Source organism: Rissa tridactyla, chromosome 7 (genome assembly GCF_028500815.1).
Source record: "Rissa tridactyla isolate bRisTri1 chromosome 7, bRisTri1.patW.cur.20221130, whole genome shotgun sequence".
Taxonomy (NCBI): domain Eukaryota; kingdom Metazoa; phylum Chordata; class Aves; order Charadriiformes; family Laridae; genus Rissa; species Rissa tridactyla.
In genome coordinates, this window is record NC_071472.1 from 38984370 (window position 1) to 38998244 (window position 13875).

General features: G+C 41.0%; 1 protein-coding gene across 1 annotated transcript in view; it reads right to left on the reverse strand.

Moving 5' to 3' along the window:
* Positions 1-552: 552 nt before the first annotated feature.
* Positions 553-13875, reverse strand: part of ZNF804A (zinc finger protein 804A) — a 154134-nt gene continuing 140811 nt past the window's right edge. Inside the window, exons 3-4 of the mRNA XM_054209066.1 lie at positions 6227-6357; positions 553-3841 (exon numbers count right to left, since the gene is read on the reverse strand). Coding sequence (XP_054065041.1) covers positions 553-3841; positions 6227-6357 — 3420 coding nt within the window. The remainder of the gene's footprint in view (positions 3842-6226; positions 6358-13875) is intronic.

Genomic DNA, 13875 nt, shown 5'->3' on the forward strand with positions numbered 1-13875 from the left:
GATTATCCCAACATAGCAGGGGTAGAGGATGCCATTCAACTGCAGAAGAACATGGAAGAACAACATCCATGAGGCTTACAATGAAAGATTTTTGATATACTTAAGTAGTTAACAAAAATTTATTGCAAGAGATAGTTTGTCACTAGATTTACAGTTTCAGAGGACATCGTACAAAACATAGTGCATCAGCTTTGTCTAAACATTTAATAGGTGCAAATACACAAAGATAAAAAACAAAAAGTGAATGCTTTACAACATAAGTTATAGAACTATAAATATAATTTATATACATTATACATATTCTAAGACATGATTTTCACATATATATAGAGAGAGTTCATATTAGTATAAGACTATTCAGTGCTTTAGTCATAGTATAGGTCTGAACTTTACATGAATGTTTGCATCATTATACTTACAGTAAATGCTTCCCGAGAAACAAGGAATTTTAACCAGTTTATTCCACAGAACCATTTCGCAAAGCCGAGGGGACTGCAGAAACAGCAGGACCATTTAGCTGAAGGCTCCTTCCCCCATCCCGGAGAACCTGTCCTAAAAGAGTGGCTGCAGGGGAATGACAGCCGCGTGCGGAGACAGCAGGGATGGGAAGATGGTGTGCGGCAGTGGGGGAAACGCCAGCTGGGCCGGGTGCAGGACGGAGGGTGGCAGCAGCGGCAAATGTGGCGGGGCGACGAAAGCTGCGTGGCCTCCTGGACAAAGCCTAGGTCCTACTGGTAGATGAGGTAAAGGCGCTCTGGAAAGAGCTGGGACCTGTGAAAGGAACTGCTGGTGGGGCTGGAGAACCTTCAACGTACTGGCGGCAGCGTGCTGCTGTAGGATGGTGTGATGGATGGTGGTTACAGAGGTAGAACACAGCGGTGGCTGCAAGGGTAAGGGCTGTAGCGGGGAGTTCGGGGGCTGGATCGCTGGGGGAGGGAAGGTGAACTTCCCTTTGCTGGCCAGCATGTTTTGTGGCATGATCTGCTGATACGCCTCAGATGGGAGATCTTTGAATTTTTCCTGGTTATCCGGAGGGAATATCAATGTCTGATTGGGCACGGTGAAGGGGGCTATTAACTGCTCGGTAGTTAAAAAGGTATGACTGTTTACATGTGCTTCTTTGAATGGCAAGGCTGGTGGGCTGCTAAATATGGCAGGACTACACTGTACCCATTCATGTGTCACCTCATTCATTTTCTCATGTGGTAGAGATTCGGCCAGTTCATAATGGCAAAGATAGGATTTAGAAGGAACTTGTTCCAAATGTTTGTTGGGGAGGAGAACTTTGTAACGAGCTTGATTTTCATGACTGTTGACATTTTCTTTTTTCTTTTCATCTTGCAGAGCACCCTGTGTGCCGGCAGCTGCTGGAGCACTGTGCTCAGGAAGAGAAGCAGCAGAACCTGCGACGACATCAGAAAATATACCCGGACCATCATCCATCGCTGAGCACGCTGTCAGTTTGTTGTTTTCTGGCATGTGTGAACTATCAGTTTCTACAGATAACTTACTTTCCTCCAGCTGCATTGTCTCATCCGTATCTTTTGCATGATCAGCTTTGGGATCTACAGTAGCTTCGTCTAGACTGTCTTGAGTCAAGAAGTCCCCCAGAATATTTAATGTAGAATTTGCAGAATTTTCTTTGGAAGGTCTGGAGGTCTCACTTCTTGTGTTCCTGTCACAAAACACGTGATGGGTTCTAGTTTTCCTTCTCCTGCGTTTCCCTTTTGCCTTGTGATGTGTACCTAAAGTACATGCTTGCCTTAGATATCCCTCTGCTGGTAATTTCTGTCTGTATGAGCTTTCCTCTGATGAAGAGGAATAGTTATACTGTCTCCGCTTGCGGTGGGATTTTTCAGGTTCCTCTGTCAGAACGTTGTAACCTCTCTTTATGGACTGGTTTTGACTTGGACTCTTCTCCTCACTGCAGTGTCCTAAGCATTTACGCTCTGGGCTGAAGCTTGACCTCCTGACTTTCCAGGTACAACAGGTTTTAGAACACCTTAAATTGTGCCTCCTGGAACTCGATGCCAGCTTCTTTGCCTGTCTCTGAGAGTGTGTTTTGCTCTTTCTGTGCAGTCGTTTACAACCATGGTGTTGGCTGCTACTTTTTGCACTCCAAATGCCACACCAGCCTCTGTCCCCATGTACATGATCTGATGCAGACATGACTCTCTCAGGACCATTTTCAATGCCAAGTTTTTGATGTGACTGCTGTATCTCACCTGTAGCTAGCCAGATATTCCCTGCATCATGTCTGCACTTCTCTGGATTATTTTGGAGGTGCTGATATTTATTTTCATCTCTGTAACTAATTTCTTTTTCAGTCACTGAGGACATTTCAATTTCTGCTGCTGTAGCGTCCCCACAGTGATGATGATAATGACATAATTTTCTTCTCCTTTTCCGTTTTCTACTTCTGCGAAGCCATTTGTCACGGCTTTCTTTGATCCACGCTTTGTTATATTTCTCATCTATCACAGTGTTTTGTCGCAAGTGACTTTTAGAAATGTGAAGCTTCTCAATTTTTCTAATCCTGAACGGCTCATCCAAGGACACTTTATTTTGATTTTTTGCAAGATCACAATTTCTGATAAGGGACACATCACTTACAAGGGGTATTGTATAGTTGCACACATTTTTATTCATTTCTGTTTTGTAACAACTACAATCTGAAGTAGGTTTATTTATAAAATCCGAGACTAAGCTATGGTTGGATTCAGTTTTATGGTGCAAAAGAGGTAAGTCTGGCTGATGCTTGGGCTTTTCTTGTCTGTCACTTGCTCTTGATGACTTGAAATCAAAATATAAAGGATTACAGCTGTAAGAAATTGATGGGTCTGTACTTGTGTAAATTAACATTTCCGATGGCCACTGAAGAATATTTGATCCATGTTTGCTAAGAACAGGAACAAAGGGTTCACAAGGTCTCTTCCGCATGTCTGGTTTGCTTTGCGAGGCTCCACTACCACCTTCTTCAGATGGTGATGGAACTAATGCATCTGCCACCAGCCTTTTTATTTCAGTTTCAACTGTGGATGAGTCACTGTTCCTGTCTTTATCATTTTCCCCTGCACCATCCTGCAGAGATAAACAATCCTCCACAACCGCCTGTGCAAGAGCCCTGTTTGCCTGCAGCTCGTAACTGCTGCAGCCCAGGGGCAGGACCTGAGCACTGTCTGCCACCGTGGGCAGCATTTGGTCCGGTAAGTCTGCTGCACTTACATTAATACCATAGACATCCATGTCCGAGGACACCAGCTGCTTTGAATGGGACACAGCAGGAGTTAATGCGGGAGACTCTAGCACCCTGCTTTCTTCACTGACCAGCTCTTTTGACTCCTGAGCTTCAGGAGCTTCTGCTGTGTCTATGCATTTTTCCACCAGTGGGTGAAAGCAGTTATGTTTCTCCTCAGGGCACAGGACTATTTCTGCCGCTGAAGGCGACTGAAGGTTACACGCTCCTGGAACAAACCTACTTCTTCTGCTAAGTCCGTGCTCCACAGATGTTTCATCATTATATTCATAGAAAACAGCAGCTGAAGACTCCAGTTTGATTGCTGCTTTCTTAGGAAAAGCAAAAGAAAACCCAACTCTATGTCCTTGAGCTCCTTGTACCTGATCTCCACATTTGTTAGCCTTGGATTTATTACTACATGCATTTCCAGGAGTGGAAGAAATAACAGAAGCAACGTCTTTACAATTCTGTGCATCGTGCATTAATGTACAGCTGAAATCTTGTTTGTTGTCAGAATCTATGGCAGCACTTTGTGGGATATCATTGCAATGATCTCTCACAGTCACTGTAGTGGATTTGAACATAGGGCCGCTTCCAGGAGCACTAGGAAGGAAAACAAAACTTGGGAGTCAGTACCTGTCAGAGAACTGCAGGCAGAAATTTGGTGTTACATTAGTATCTAGGAGATATTTTTAAGGAAAGAGGAAGAATCTGTGGATACATAGATTTAGAATACGAAAAAATGTCATATTTTATCATAAGATCAGTTGACTAGTATAGAAAAAGACAGAGAACAAATACTGTGCCCCCAGTTCCTTCATGTGAAATTATCAGCTGAAGGGCTAATATTCCTACAAGGTAGTTCACTTTTCCTAGACATACTGGCTGGCCTTATAAGAGACTGTACATCGCCCTAGAAATCTTGCTTCTCCTCCCAGTTACATCTTGGTTACATCTTGGTTACAACACTATTACTACAAATAGCAGAGGTTTTACATTCCTTTGTCCAACAAAATGTATTAAAACAGAGAGCGCCTCATAGACCACTTCCCTCTTAAGTCATCATCCTAGTGACTGATGCTCTGCCCACAGGCAATCACCCAGCAGCTCCCATCTTATTTCTGTTCACAGACCAAACCATCGCAATCTCAGCAATTTCTTTCATGGAAAAATAATACTGGGGAGAGTATTTCAGCTGACAGTAGTGCAGTAAGTGATTCATCCCTCTTGAGAAAAAAATTATCATTGTCTACTTCTGTTCTTCATTTCATGTCCTCTTCCCATCTGTTCTATTTGACTTAATAGGAAGCAAAGAGACGAGCAAAAACTGTTTAAGCTGCCAATTTTCCAGGATCCACAGGAACTGCTCAGAACTAGGAGTAATGGATCTATGTTAAAACAATTTTTTTTTTGTTTTAACCAAATTATTCTATGTCACAGTGCAGAGCAATACTAGATGATGCATCACTGGGAAAACTTCGAAGTGTTGTTTATGATCCCAAGATGTGCTGAGGTAAAGAATGACCAATTTGATCTATTTGGTCTAGAAATTGAGGTAGAGGTTTTATGAGAAAGGAATTACTCATGAGAATTCCTGCCTTGTCCAGTTCTTCTTAAAAAAACCCCACAAACCCTTTGTCTAACAAAGTAAAATGGTGACTTCTTCTACAAAACCAAACTGGAAAAATACTAGTTAAAAAAATCCTGTGTGTCTGTATCACACCGCTAAGGACACAAAGTAGTAATAAACAGCAATTATGAAATAGAGATATAAAGCTCAGAGATAAATTCTCATTCAGGAACTAGGAGAAGGGTACTTAAAAAAACCACAACAAAACAGAAACAACAAAACCTTGCTAAATCTGGGCTTCATTAACATGGAAAAAGGTAAACAGTAAGTTCCGCTTTCCTCTTTCTCCTGAACTATGCCACATTCAGATTGTGGAGTATGTTTAGGTGGAATAATATGTAAAGCTGGGAACATAAAAATTGCAATCCTCAAGTATTAAATCTGGACATTCAAAATGCTGATGGAGCAGAAAGAGCCTCTACATGTCTTATCATAAAAGGATAAAAAATTAAAAATTAGGTGTTACTTTGCTCATGCCAAGCACACCTCACAGCATTCATGTCCTTTCCACCTGCTTACAGATATGCTTCAGCACGCTACCCACCATTCAAACTAGGGAGAAAGAGACTATTACTTAACAAGAGCTACAACTCATGTGGTTGGACTTACCTGTTAGTTCCTCTGGTGAGATGAAGGCTGGATAAAAAGAAAACATTTGCATTTGACCATCAACTTTTTTGCCCTGAGATTCTGCTCTGAAAAACTGGTACGTGTATTTTCAGTGGCCTGTCAGCATCATATTTAAGTAAGAATACAGTCACAACTAGCAAGCTCGCTATTAATTTCCATAGTATGCCTAGATGCAATACTAAAACATAGGACTAGAAAGGAGTCACTTTGGCAGGGAGAGGTAAACACTCTGTGGAGCTGAGGAAAAGGAGCACTTACCTTTTAATAAAAAGAAAAAAAATCCAGTTACTGAAATTTAAAACTATGTTTTTGGATGCTTTCCCAGGCAAGCGGTTTGAAAACTAAATCACAGAGATCTGCTACATCCTAGAAAGGCAGACTGTATTCCTCACCTCATCAATGAAGTAGTGCCAGCCTTCAAATGCATGACCTAGTTCACTCAGCTTTCAACCAATGTGCCTAGTTTTATGAAATATATATGAAACACATCTTTTTTTAAACTGAAAATACATGTCATTTTAGCTTCACTGAAAAAGCAACGTTAAACATTCATTTCTGCACATAGTGTGAATCAAATTACTGTACACATACTCCTCCAAAAATGCCATAAAAATGCATGTGCTGGGCTCCAGCCGAGGGACTCCAACAGCCCTGCGTCCCACAGCACCAGCTATTAGTGGAGGGATTATTTTAAAGTATTTTTTATGTTTCAGCAGCTAGGCACTTACCACGTCGTCTCTTTCCTTAGCTCAGCTAGCTTGTGCAAACGTTGAAGGGCTTTTTCTTGTTTCCTTTCATCTTTTCGTGACTTAGATGCTACGTTTCGAGCAAACTCCCTCTGTTTCAGTTCCTTTAGTCTCTGCAAGAAATAGTCACATATGCACACACACACACACAAAAAACCCCCAGGAATGATAAACATTTATAATGACAATTGCTTTCTGGTAAGCACTCATGGTGAGAATTACTTTCAAACCTAACCAAAGCAACCCATTCAATAAATTTATACATTTCAAGTGAATAACCAAAATACTCGGAGATGCTAGAGACAGGTTAGCCAGGTTAAAGGTAACCTAGAAAATTTTACTGTAGCTTTTGCGGTTAATATAGAACAGCCTCAGTATGACTAGACAATGTTCATCTAAAATTGTGCTCATGATTCTTTTCCCAAACACCTTCCCCACAGCCTGATTGCTCTTTGAGATGGTAATAAAAAAGTAATGAGATCACCCCGGGTCTTTTTCTGCAAAGCTGCTCTGTAGCCTGTCGACCTCCCCAGCCAGTACTCAAATTTCAGGTTTTTCTGCCCCAGATGCTCGACACAGCATTTGTCACTACTGAACCACATGAGGTCCCTGTGAGCCCTTTTCCCCAGCCTACCAAGGTTCCTTTTGATCTGCCCTGCCACATTATCAGTGTGGTATCATCTGCAAAGCTCCTGAGAGCGTGCTGTCCTGCCACCCAGGTCACTACTGAAGACCTCTTGCCCCAGCAGCCAACCCCAAGGGATGTCATGGCCAGAGAAGTCTTGTATTTTGAAATGGGAAGATCATTGCTTTGAAGAGCTTTGTTTCCTGCCCTCACGGGTGTCTGATGCAGCAGTTAAGCCGATGCTGAGGTTTGGCCCAGTATTATTTGATTATTTGACATAATCTCTCTCCTGTTTCTTTGAGAGGGAATTAAAATGCACATCTCTGATTTATCACACAAAAAGGTGACTTCATTTTCTTTATATCGCATAAGGACAATATGCGGAGACTTTCCTAATCCTTCATGCCAGCAAAAAGTATTCCTGTAGGTCCCAAATCCCATCGGTATACCATTCAGTTGTTCAGAGTGTCCCTGATACGGCTCACAGACTAGATGACATCATTTTATGAGATTGTAATCTCATGATTCCGGGAAGAACCCAGTAACTTGCCACTGTTTTAGTGTCCAAGGGCTAACGGCCAGCCATTAACAGGGGCTACATGGATTTGTAAAAGCAATAATTCTAACTTCAAATTGTTTGAGGGGCACTGAGAGCTTCTCATGTTGGTGGTGGCACATAATGGATAAACATGGATTAGAGTTTGAAAAACCCTATAAGCACTGTTCTCCTTCTTCCTCTCCATTTTCAGCTTCAAGGGCAACAAGAAAAGCTTCTATAGGTATGCTGATGATAAAAGGAAGACTAGGGAAAATGTGGGCCCTCTCCAGAAGGAAACAGGAGACCTGGACACCCAGGGTATGGGTAAGGCTGAGGTACTCAAGAACTTTTTTGCCTCGATCTTCACTGGCAAGGGCTCTAGCCACACTGTCCAACCCGCAGAAGGCAAAGGCAGGGACTGGGAGAATGAGGTACTGCCTACTGTAGAAGATCAGCTTTAAGACCATCTGAGGAACCTGAAGGCACACAAATCCATGGGACCCAATGAGATTCATCTGCAGGCGCTGAGGGAACTGGCAGATGAGTTGCCAAGCCACTATCCATCCTATCTGAATTTGTCTTTGCTATTTTGGGTGATGCTGATGCTACCTTGGTGGTCCATTTAATGCCAAAAAACATACACGTAGAAACTTTCTGAGAAAGCAAACAAGTGCTTGCAGAAAAATGAGTGCTACCTATTTCCAACTTACATTATTTTTCAAACGACTAGATATTCCTTTGAAGACATCCTTGATAGATACAGAGAAATAATTTGAAACTTCTACCATTTATATTTTCTAGATACACTTATCAAAATTTGTTTTATTGTGCTGATCCAGTACAAAGTTATAAATTCACTCAACATTGGATGTATGGTAACTTTTTCCCCAAGAAAAAAAGGCTTGATATGTGAAGCATCTTTGTAGAACATTTCTTACCCTTCTGCATTCATGTTTTCCTAAAGATAGTACAACACTGACCCTGCTTCCCACCAGCCACTCATGAAACCTGAAGTATTTCATTTCACAGGTGACTTCTGAATACTCAGAACATGAGAGAAGGGATGAAGTTTGCTCCTTTCCCTCCCCATCTCCAGCCCTTGGCATTTAAAGACAGGATTTCATTCCATTTTGAAGAGCTCAATAATTCTTCAGCTTTTTTCCTCTCCAATGCGTAAGGAAAAAAGTATGCAACAAAGCAAGACACGAAAAGAGAGATAAAAGGGTACTTTTTCACAAGGGTAAAAAGGAGAAGCTGAGGCGTGTACAAATCCATAATCACCCTCCAGCAGCAGCACTTCACTGTAATTACTGGGGTGATCATAATTAGTGAGTTGATTCTGACCAGATTTTGACTCCTTTTCTTTTCCTGATGAAAGTTAGCAGAAGTCCACAGCATCAGGAGTGCCAAAGTTAACATGACTCCATGTTTCAGGGGGCAGGTAGGGTCTCCCTCACAGTGAATAGAGACAATACTGTTAAAGGAAGTTTTACGTGATCTTGGAGGCACAGAAGATGCATTTCGTGCCTATCTTTGCCAAGCAAACACCATTCCACCGATCTGAGCCTCTTGTCAGCCTCATCAGTCATTATCTGTTTAGTATGTACCGGATCTGGTATAGAAAAAATGTTCATAATTTTAAAGTAATTAAATTGTTCTCCTTGATTGCTACAAGTAGGTGTCAACGTGTAAGACAGAGAGATCTGCCAGAAGTTTTGCGTGCGCAGCTGTCACGTCGGACGGCCTGTTCTTCTCTTCTGGAGAACTACTTGTTCCAGAGCTCCCCTCTGTCAGGCCTCCTCTCAAATACACTGGCCCTTTTCTGTACGGAAAACTGGTCTTAGCAGAACACGAACTAGTTATACAACTGCATCTCAGTCTTTTTCACGGACAGTTTTAACGATGCACGAGGATTATATCTAGGTAACTCCTGAGGACTTTATTCAGCAAATACATATGTATGAGTGGAACTTTTCTTAGTTGTAAACCACAAAACATGCACCTGGTGCAAGGTGGTTTGAGACTTGACTAGGCAGTTTCCAAAAATACGATTTCCTGTACATAAAAAGTCATCTAAATGGGGAAAAGTGTGTCCCCATTATTGGGTATTGTAGTTATTTTCTATTTGTCTTTAATTTAGCCATCTGATAAACTATCACCGCCTCACTCCCTTACTGCACTTAGTCATGCTAGGGATTGCTGGCACTGCATTTATACAGCCCCATATTTGTATTTTGTCGGTTTTGTTTCTGTTATGCAAATGAAAATGAGACATTACCCAATTATATGTAAAATGCCATTAGTTCATGTATACCAAGTAGCACGTGGGCCCCCACAAAACTTGTTCAAAGTTAATGGTAGCAATAAAAAAACAAGTGTGCCTTATTCCTAAAAAGCATCTTTTTCTTAATATTTTTATGCCTTTCCACGTGGCAGAGCTGGTCACCAATGCTAACTTCAGTAGTTAGTTTAATGCCCGTTATGTCTGTTTGCTTCCATGGATCAGTAAACAAATAATTAGCAGGCAGTCATACAGTATTTAAATATGATTCCCCCCCGTATTTTGCTATGCTTATGAACCAGCTCAATAAGTGTAAGTCCTAGCAAGCAGAGTTCAACGAAGAGTTCACAATGAATAATTAAATGACATTTCTCCAAGAGAAATAAAGGCCTCCATCATTATCCTGAACATGCGGAGCACAGACCACCGTCGGTTCGTAAATGACTTCCCCCAGCCTGGAGCAATGAGAAGCCTGACCCTGACTCTTCAACCTTGCAACGGGATCCTGCAACTGGGCTGCTTTCACTCCGGCAGACGCTGGATTGTTTTAACAAATCAAACTGTAACACTGGGCCTGAAGCAGAAATATTCTACCCTTTTATAACAAACTCAGCTGGGAATCCCACTGCGCACCCATTTAATCAGGTTGAGCTGAGGTATGTGAGTCCAGATGAAGACTTTATCAGCTCCTATATACCTATGCATGGATGAAACTATACCTGAGAAGACCACATGAGGTCCAAACTCAGGTGTGGCTGCATTTCACTTAGAGGCATACACCTCAGGTGTCCCCAAGCTTGCCCTGGAAGATACCCATCAAAAAAAAAAATCAAAGAAATCCCATGTGGAATTCCAAAGGTTCCAAAGGGACCCCTTTTGTGGTTACTTCACCCTTGTCTTCATTTCCCCATTTACCACACCAGACAGTTCATTTCAGCATGCCGCCTTTCAAAAAGCTTACGCTGAGTTTCCTAATTCTCCCCTGCGTTTTATAATATAGGAACCACAAGCCCAGTTCCTGCTACAGGAGCCAGGTGCCTGAAAACCTCTGTGGATCAACGCCTCTCGAAAGCAAAGACACATTATGGCATTAAGTGCACTTCTTACGTTGCTATTACAAGCCTTCTGCCACCCTGCAAAGTGGTTGCTGGCTGCTTTTTTTTTTAAACTCAAGATTTAAGCACTTGCAACAATAGCACTTCAAATTAATTGGTCTTAAAAACATAGAGAAGACGTTAATTAATAAATATGCCCAGGACACAAAAGGCTGAATAGTGAAACACAATGTACCTGAATATTATGATACCAGGTGATAAAATGAGGGAAAAAAAGCCAGAAAATAAAACCAACCTCAAATAAAACCGTTTATACCTTAAAACGTATAATTAATGTTATCAGAACTGACTCTGGAGAAAAGCAGTGAAACTTTTAACAAAGTTTATGACACCGAAGCAGAAATCATAACAAGCATCAGGATTGATAGAGGCTCTCTCTGTAGCGTTAATATCCCACATAAAAGCCAGCCATCCTCCCCAGCACAAAGGCACCATCTAAGGACTGTTTATTCAGAGAGGCTCTCATAAACTACCCGTGCAAAGCTTATCTCCATCATCTAGGAATAACTTCACCAGGGTAAAGAAGTAATGGGAACAGTTTTTATAACAGCAGGAGCCAAAAAGATGTCTATCAGGGGATTTCAGGGCAGTACAGTTCAGATATTATTATGCTAACTTGCTTTTGACCACAGATTAATAATTAAATTACATGCACTTTTATGACATTGAAAATATGTAGACCATAAATTCATTTTTTGATCAATGGAAGTATAAAATTACAGAATTTAACAGCCATGACATCAAATTTTGCTGATTTATTGTCTTTTTACTTTATCAGGAGAAATGACCGTATTCCCAGTAGTCACTGAATCAGGAATTTATGCAATTGTTAGCTTTGAAAAGTAACTCATCAAAACAAAACTTCCTTTTTTTGCTCCCTAACTATAAAATACTCGAAGCTGAAGCCCAAATAGCATAAGCAGGTCGCTATCGTCCTTCATATATTGAGCACTAAAATACCAAGGGTTTATGTTACACTTTGAAATTCCTACTGTAGCCCTTTCAGCCAGTGACAGCAGCGGTAGGCTGAGACCATGAAGACATGGGGTATTCAGTCGTACATGTGTGTCCTGAATCCAGCATGAGCTTCCCCAGCTCCTATCCTGCCTATACTCCATTTGCACCCCAAAAGGAGCTGAAAGCCCCTTGCAGCTCCCTCCCGCCCTTCAAAAATTTGCTGATTACTGAAACATAGGGAACAGGGGTTGGTAGCTCAGCACTGTCGTGGAGGTGGCTCAAAAGTGGCATTTGGATTTATTTAAAACGAATTAAATATTTCTTCCCTCAAAATCTGTATGTGATAGAAACCATATTTTTAATTTTTAATAAAGAGTTTTATTGGCTTGTATTCAGTTTGTTTTTTTAAAAATCTGACTACTGCTTAACACAGGGTTTAAATATGAGTACTTCTCAGCTCCCAGTGATTATTCGCCTTTCTCTGAATACTACATGACTGCTGCCGATATACTTCCTGTTAACCGAGATGGTTTATTGCTTCTTTATGTGAATTACAGCATGACCAACAGAGCAACAACATACTCATTAAACACTTGTCACACCAAACCAGATTAGTATCCTTTCACAAAGAGGATTGAGCCTAATCAATTATAAATAATAACTGAATAGATCAGAGCTCCTGTAACACTCAAATGGGGAATGAAACATGCCATTTAAAAGCAGAAAACATTGCTTACTAAGATGTAAAACACATATTTTCTTTCTGTCTTTAGTGGTCTGTACGAGCATATATATTTTACTGTTCTGCAACTTGTGCTGTGGTCTACAATACTTCTCATGACCATGCCTTTCATAGTATTAATGAATAAATAAATAAATATTCTCCCTTTTAAAAGGTTATAGAGAAAAATAAAGTTCCAAGAAAAAAAATACTATAATTACAGGCAGAACTTACCCTAGTGCTACAGGCCTTCCCTTGCAGAAGTTAAACAAGGCAAGTTATTTTCACAGCGAGGAGAAATGTTGAGGTATCTCAAAGAAATGAGGAATTCGACCACTCAAATAAGCAGGCTAAGGAAGAAATTAATAGACTGTTTGGTTTTTTTTTTTGATTCTGCCAGTATAAAATTAATGGCTATAATAGGTTCTTTCAATAGAAGAGGGACGGGGGGAATTTTAACAGCCTACAACTGCTTGATGGGGAGTTGCATAGCACATGGAGTCACTTCTTGCTAGTGGTAGTGAAAACCTCCTGCTAGGGTGGTGCGGCACTGAAGCACATTACCAAGGGGGGCTGTGGAATCTCCAACCCTGCAGAAATTCAAGACAGAGATGAAAAAAGCCTCATCTTACTTGAGGATCTCGCATTTGTGAGCAGGAAGCCAGCGACTCCTTCCAACTGCCATTTTTATGATTTCTGTCTTATGCAGTGAGTTGTCTCATGTCCTTACTTTATCAGTATATGGCCTACATACTTTGTTTTTAAGAGGCCTTTAATAAATAAACATCGATCTATTGCTGGCTTGTGAATAACTTTCAGTATGTTGTGTGTTATAAACTGCTTCTAACCACCTCTGGCTATAGCTGTATGCATCTCACTTGAAGCTGCAAAATTTAAACCTTTTCTTAAAAACTGAGAGCTCCACAAATTTGCAAGAGAACCACATTTTATACGATCAGATATTAAGCCCTCCAAAATGCAAGGAACATGCAGGTTGTGAATAATCCTTTTCCCCTCCTATTTCTACCATAAATTGCAGCCATACCCTCCTGATGGTCTTTTAATACAAGAAATCTAACCCACACAGAGATATAGATATATGCAGGATTTAAAAAAAGCAAGTCCTTGGAGCCCACAATATTGCTGAATAGGTAGATTCAGTTGAAGTGAAACTGTGCTTTTTTTCCACCACTGTCACGAGCAGTGTCCCAGACTGGGTAGACAGTGGGGATTAATTAAGAGGAAGGGAAGGCTGGAATAGTTTTACCTGCCTGTCATGGGCCTGAAGGGAGGCGGGTGATGAGAAGATGAGATTCTTCATGACTCGGGAGATTTTTAACTTTAAATGAGTTGATGTAATGCAAGTGTTCACAAACAACTATAACTTCCTCATA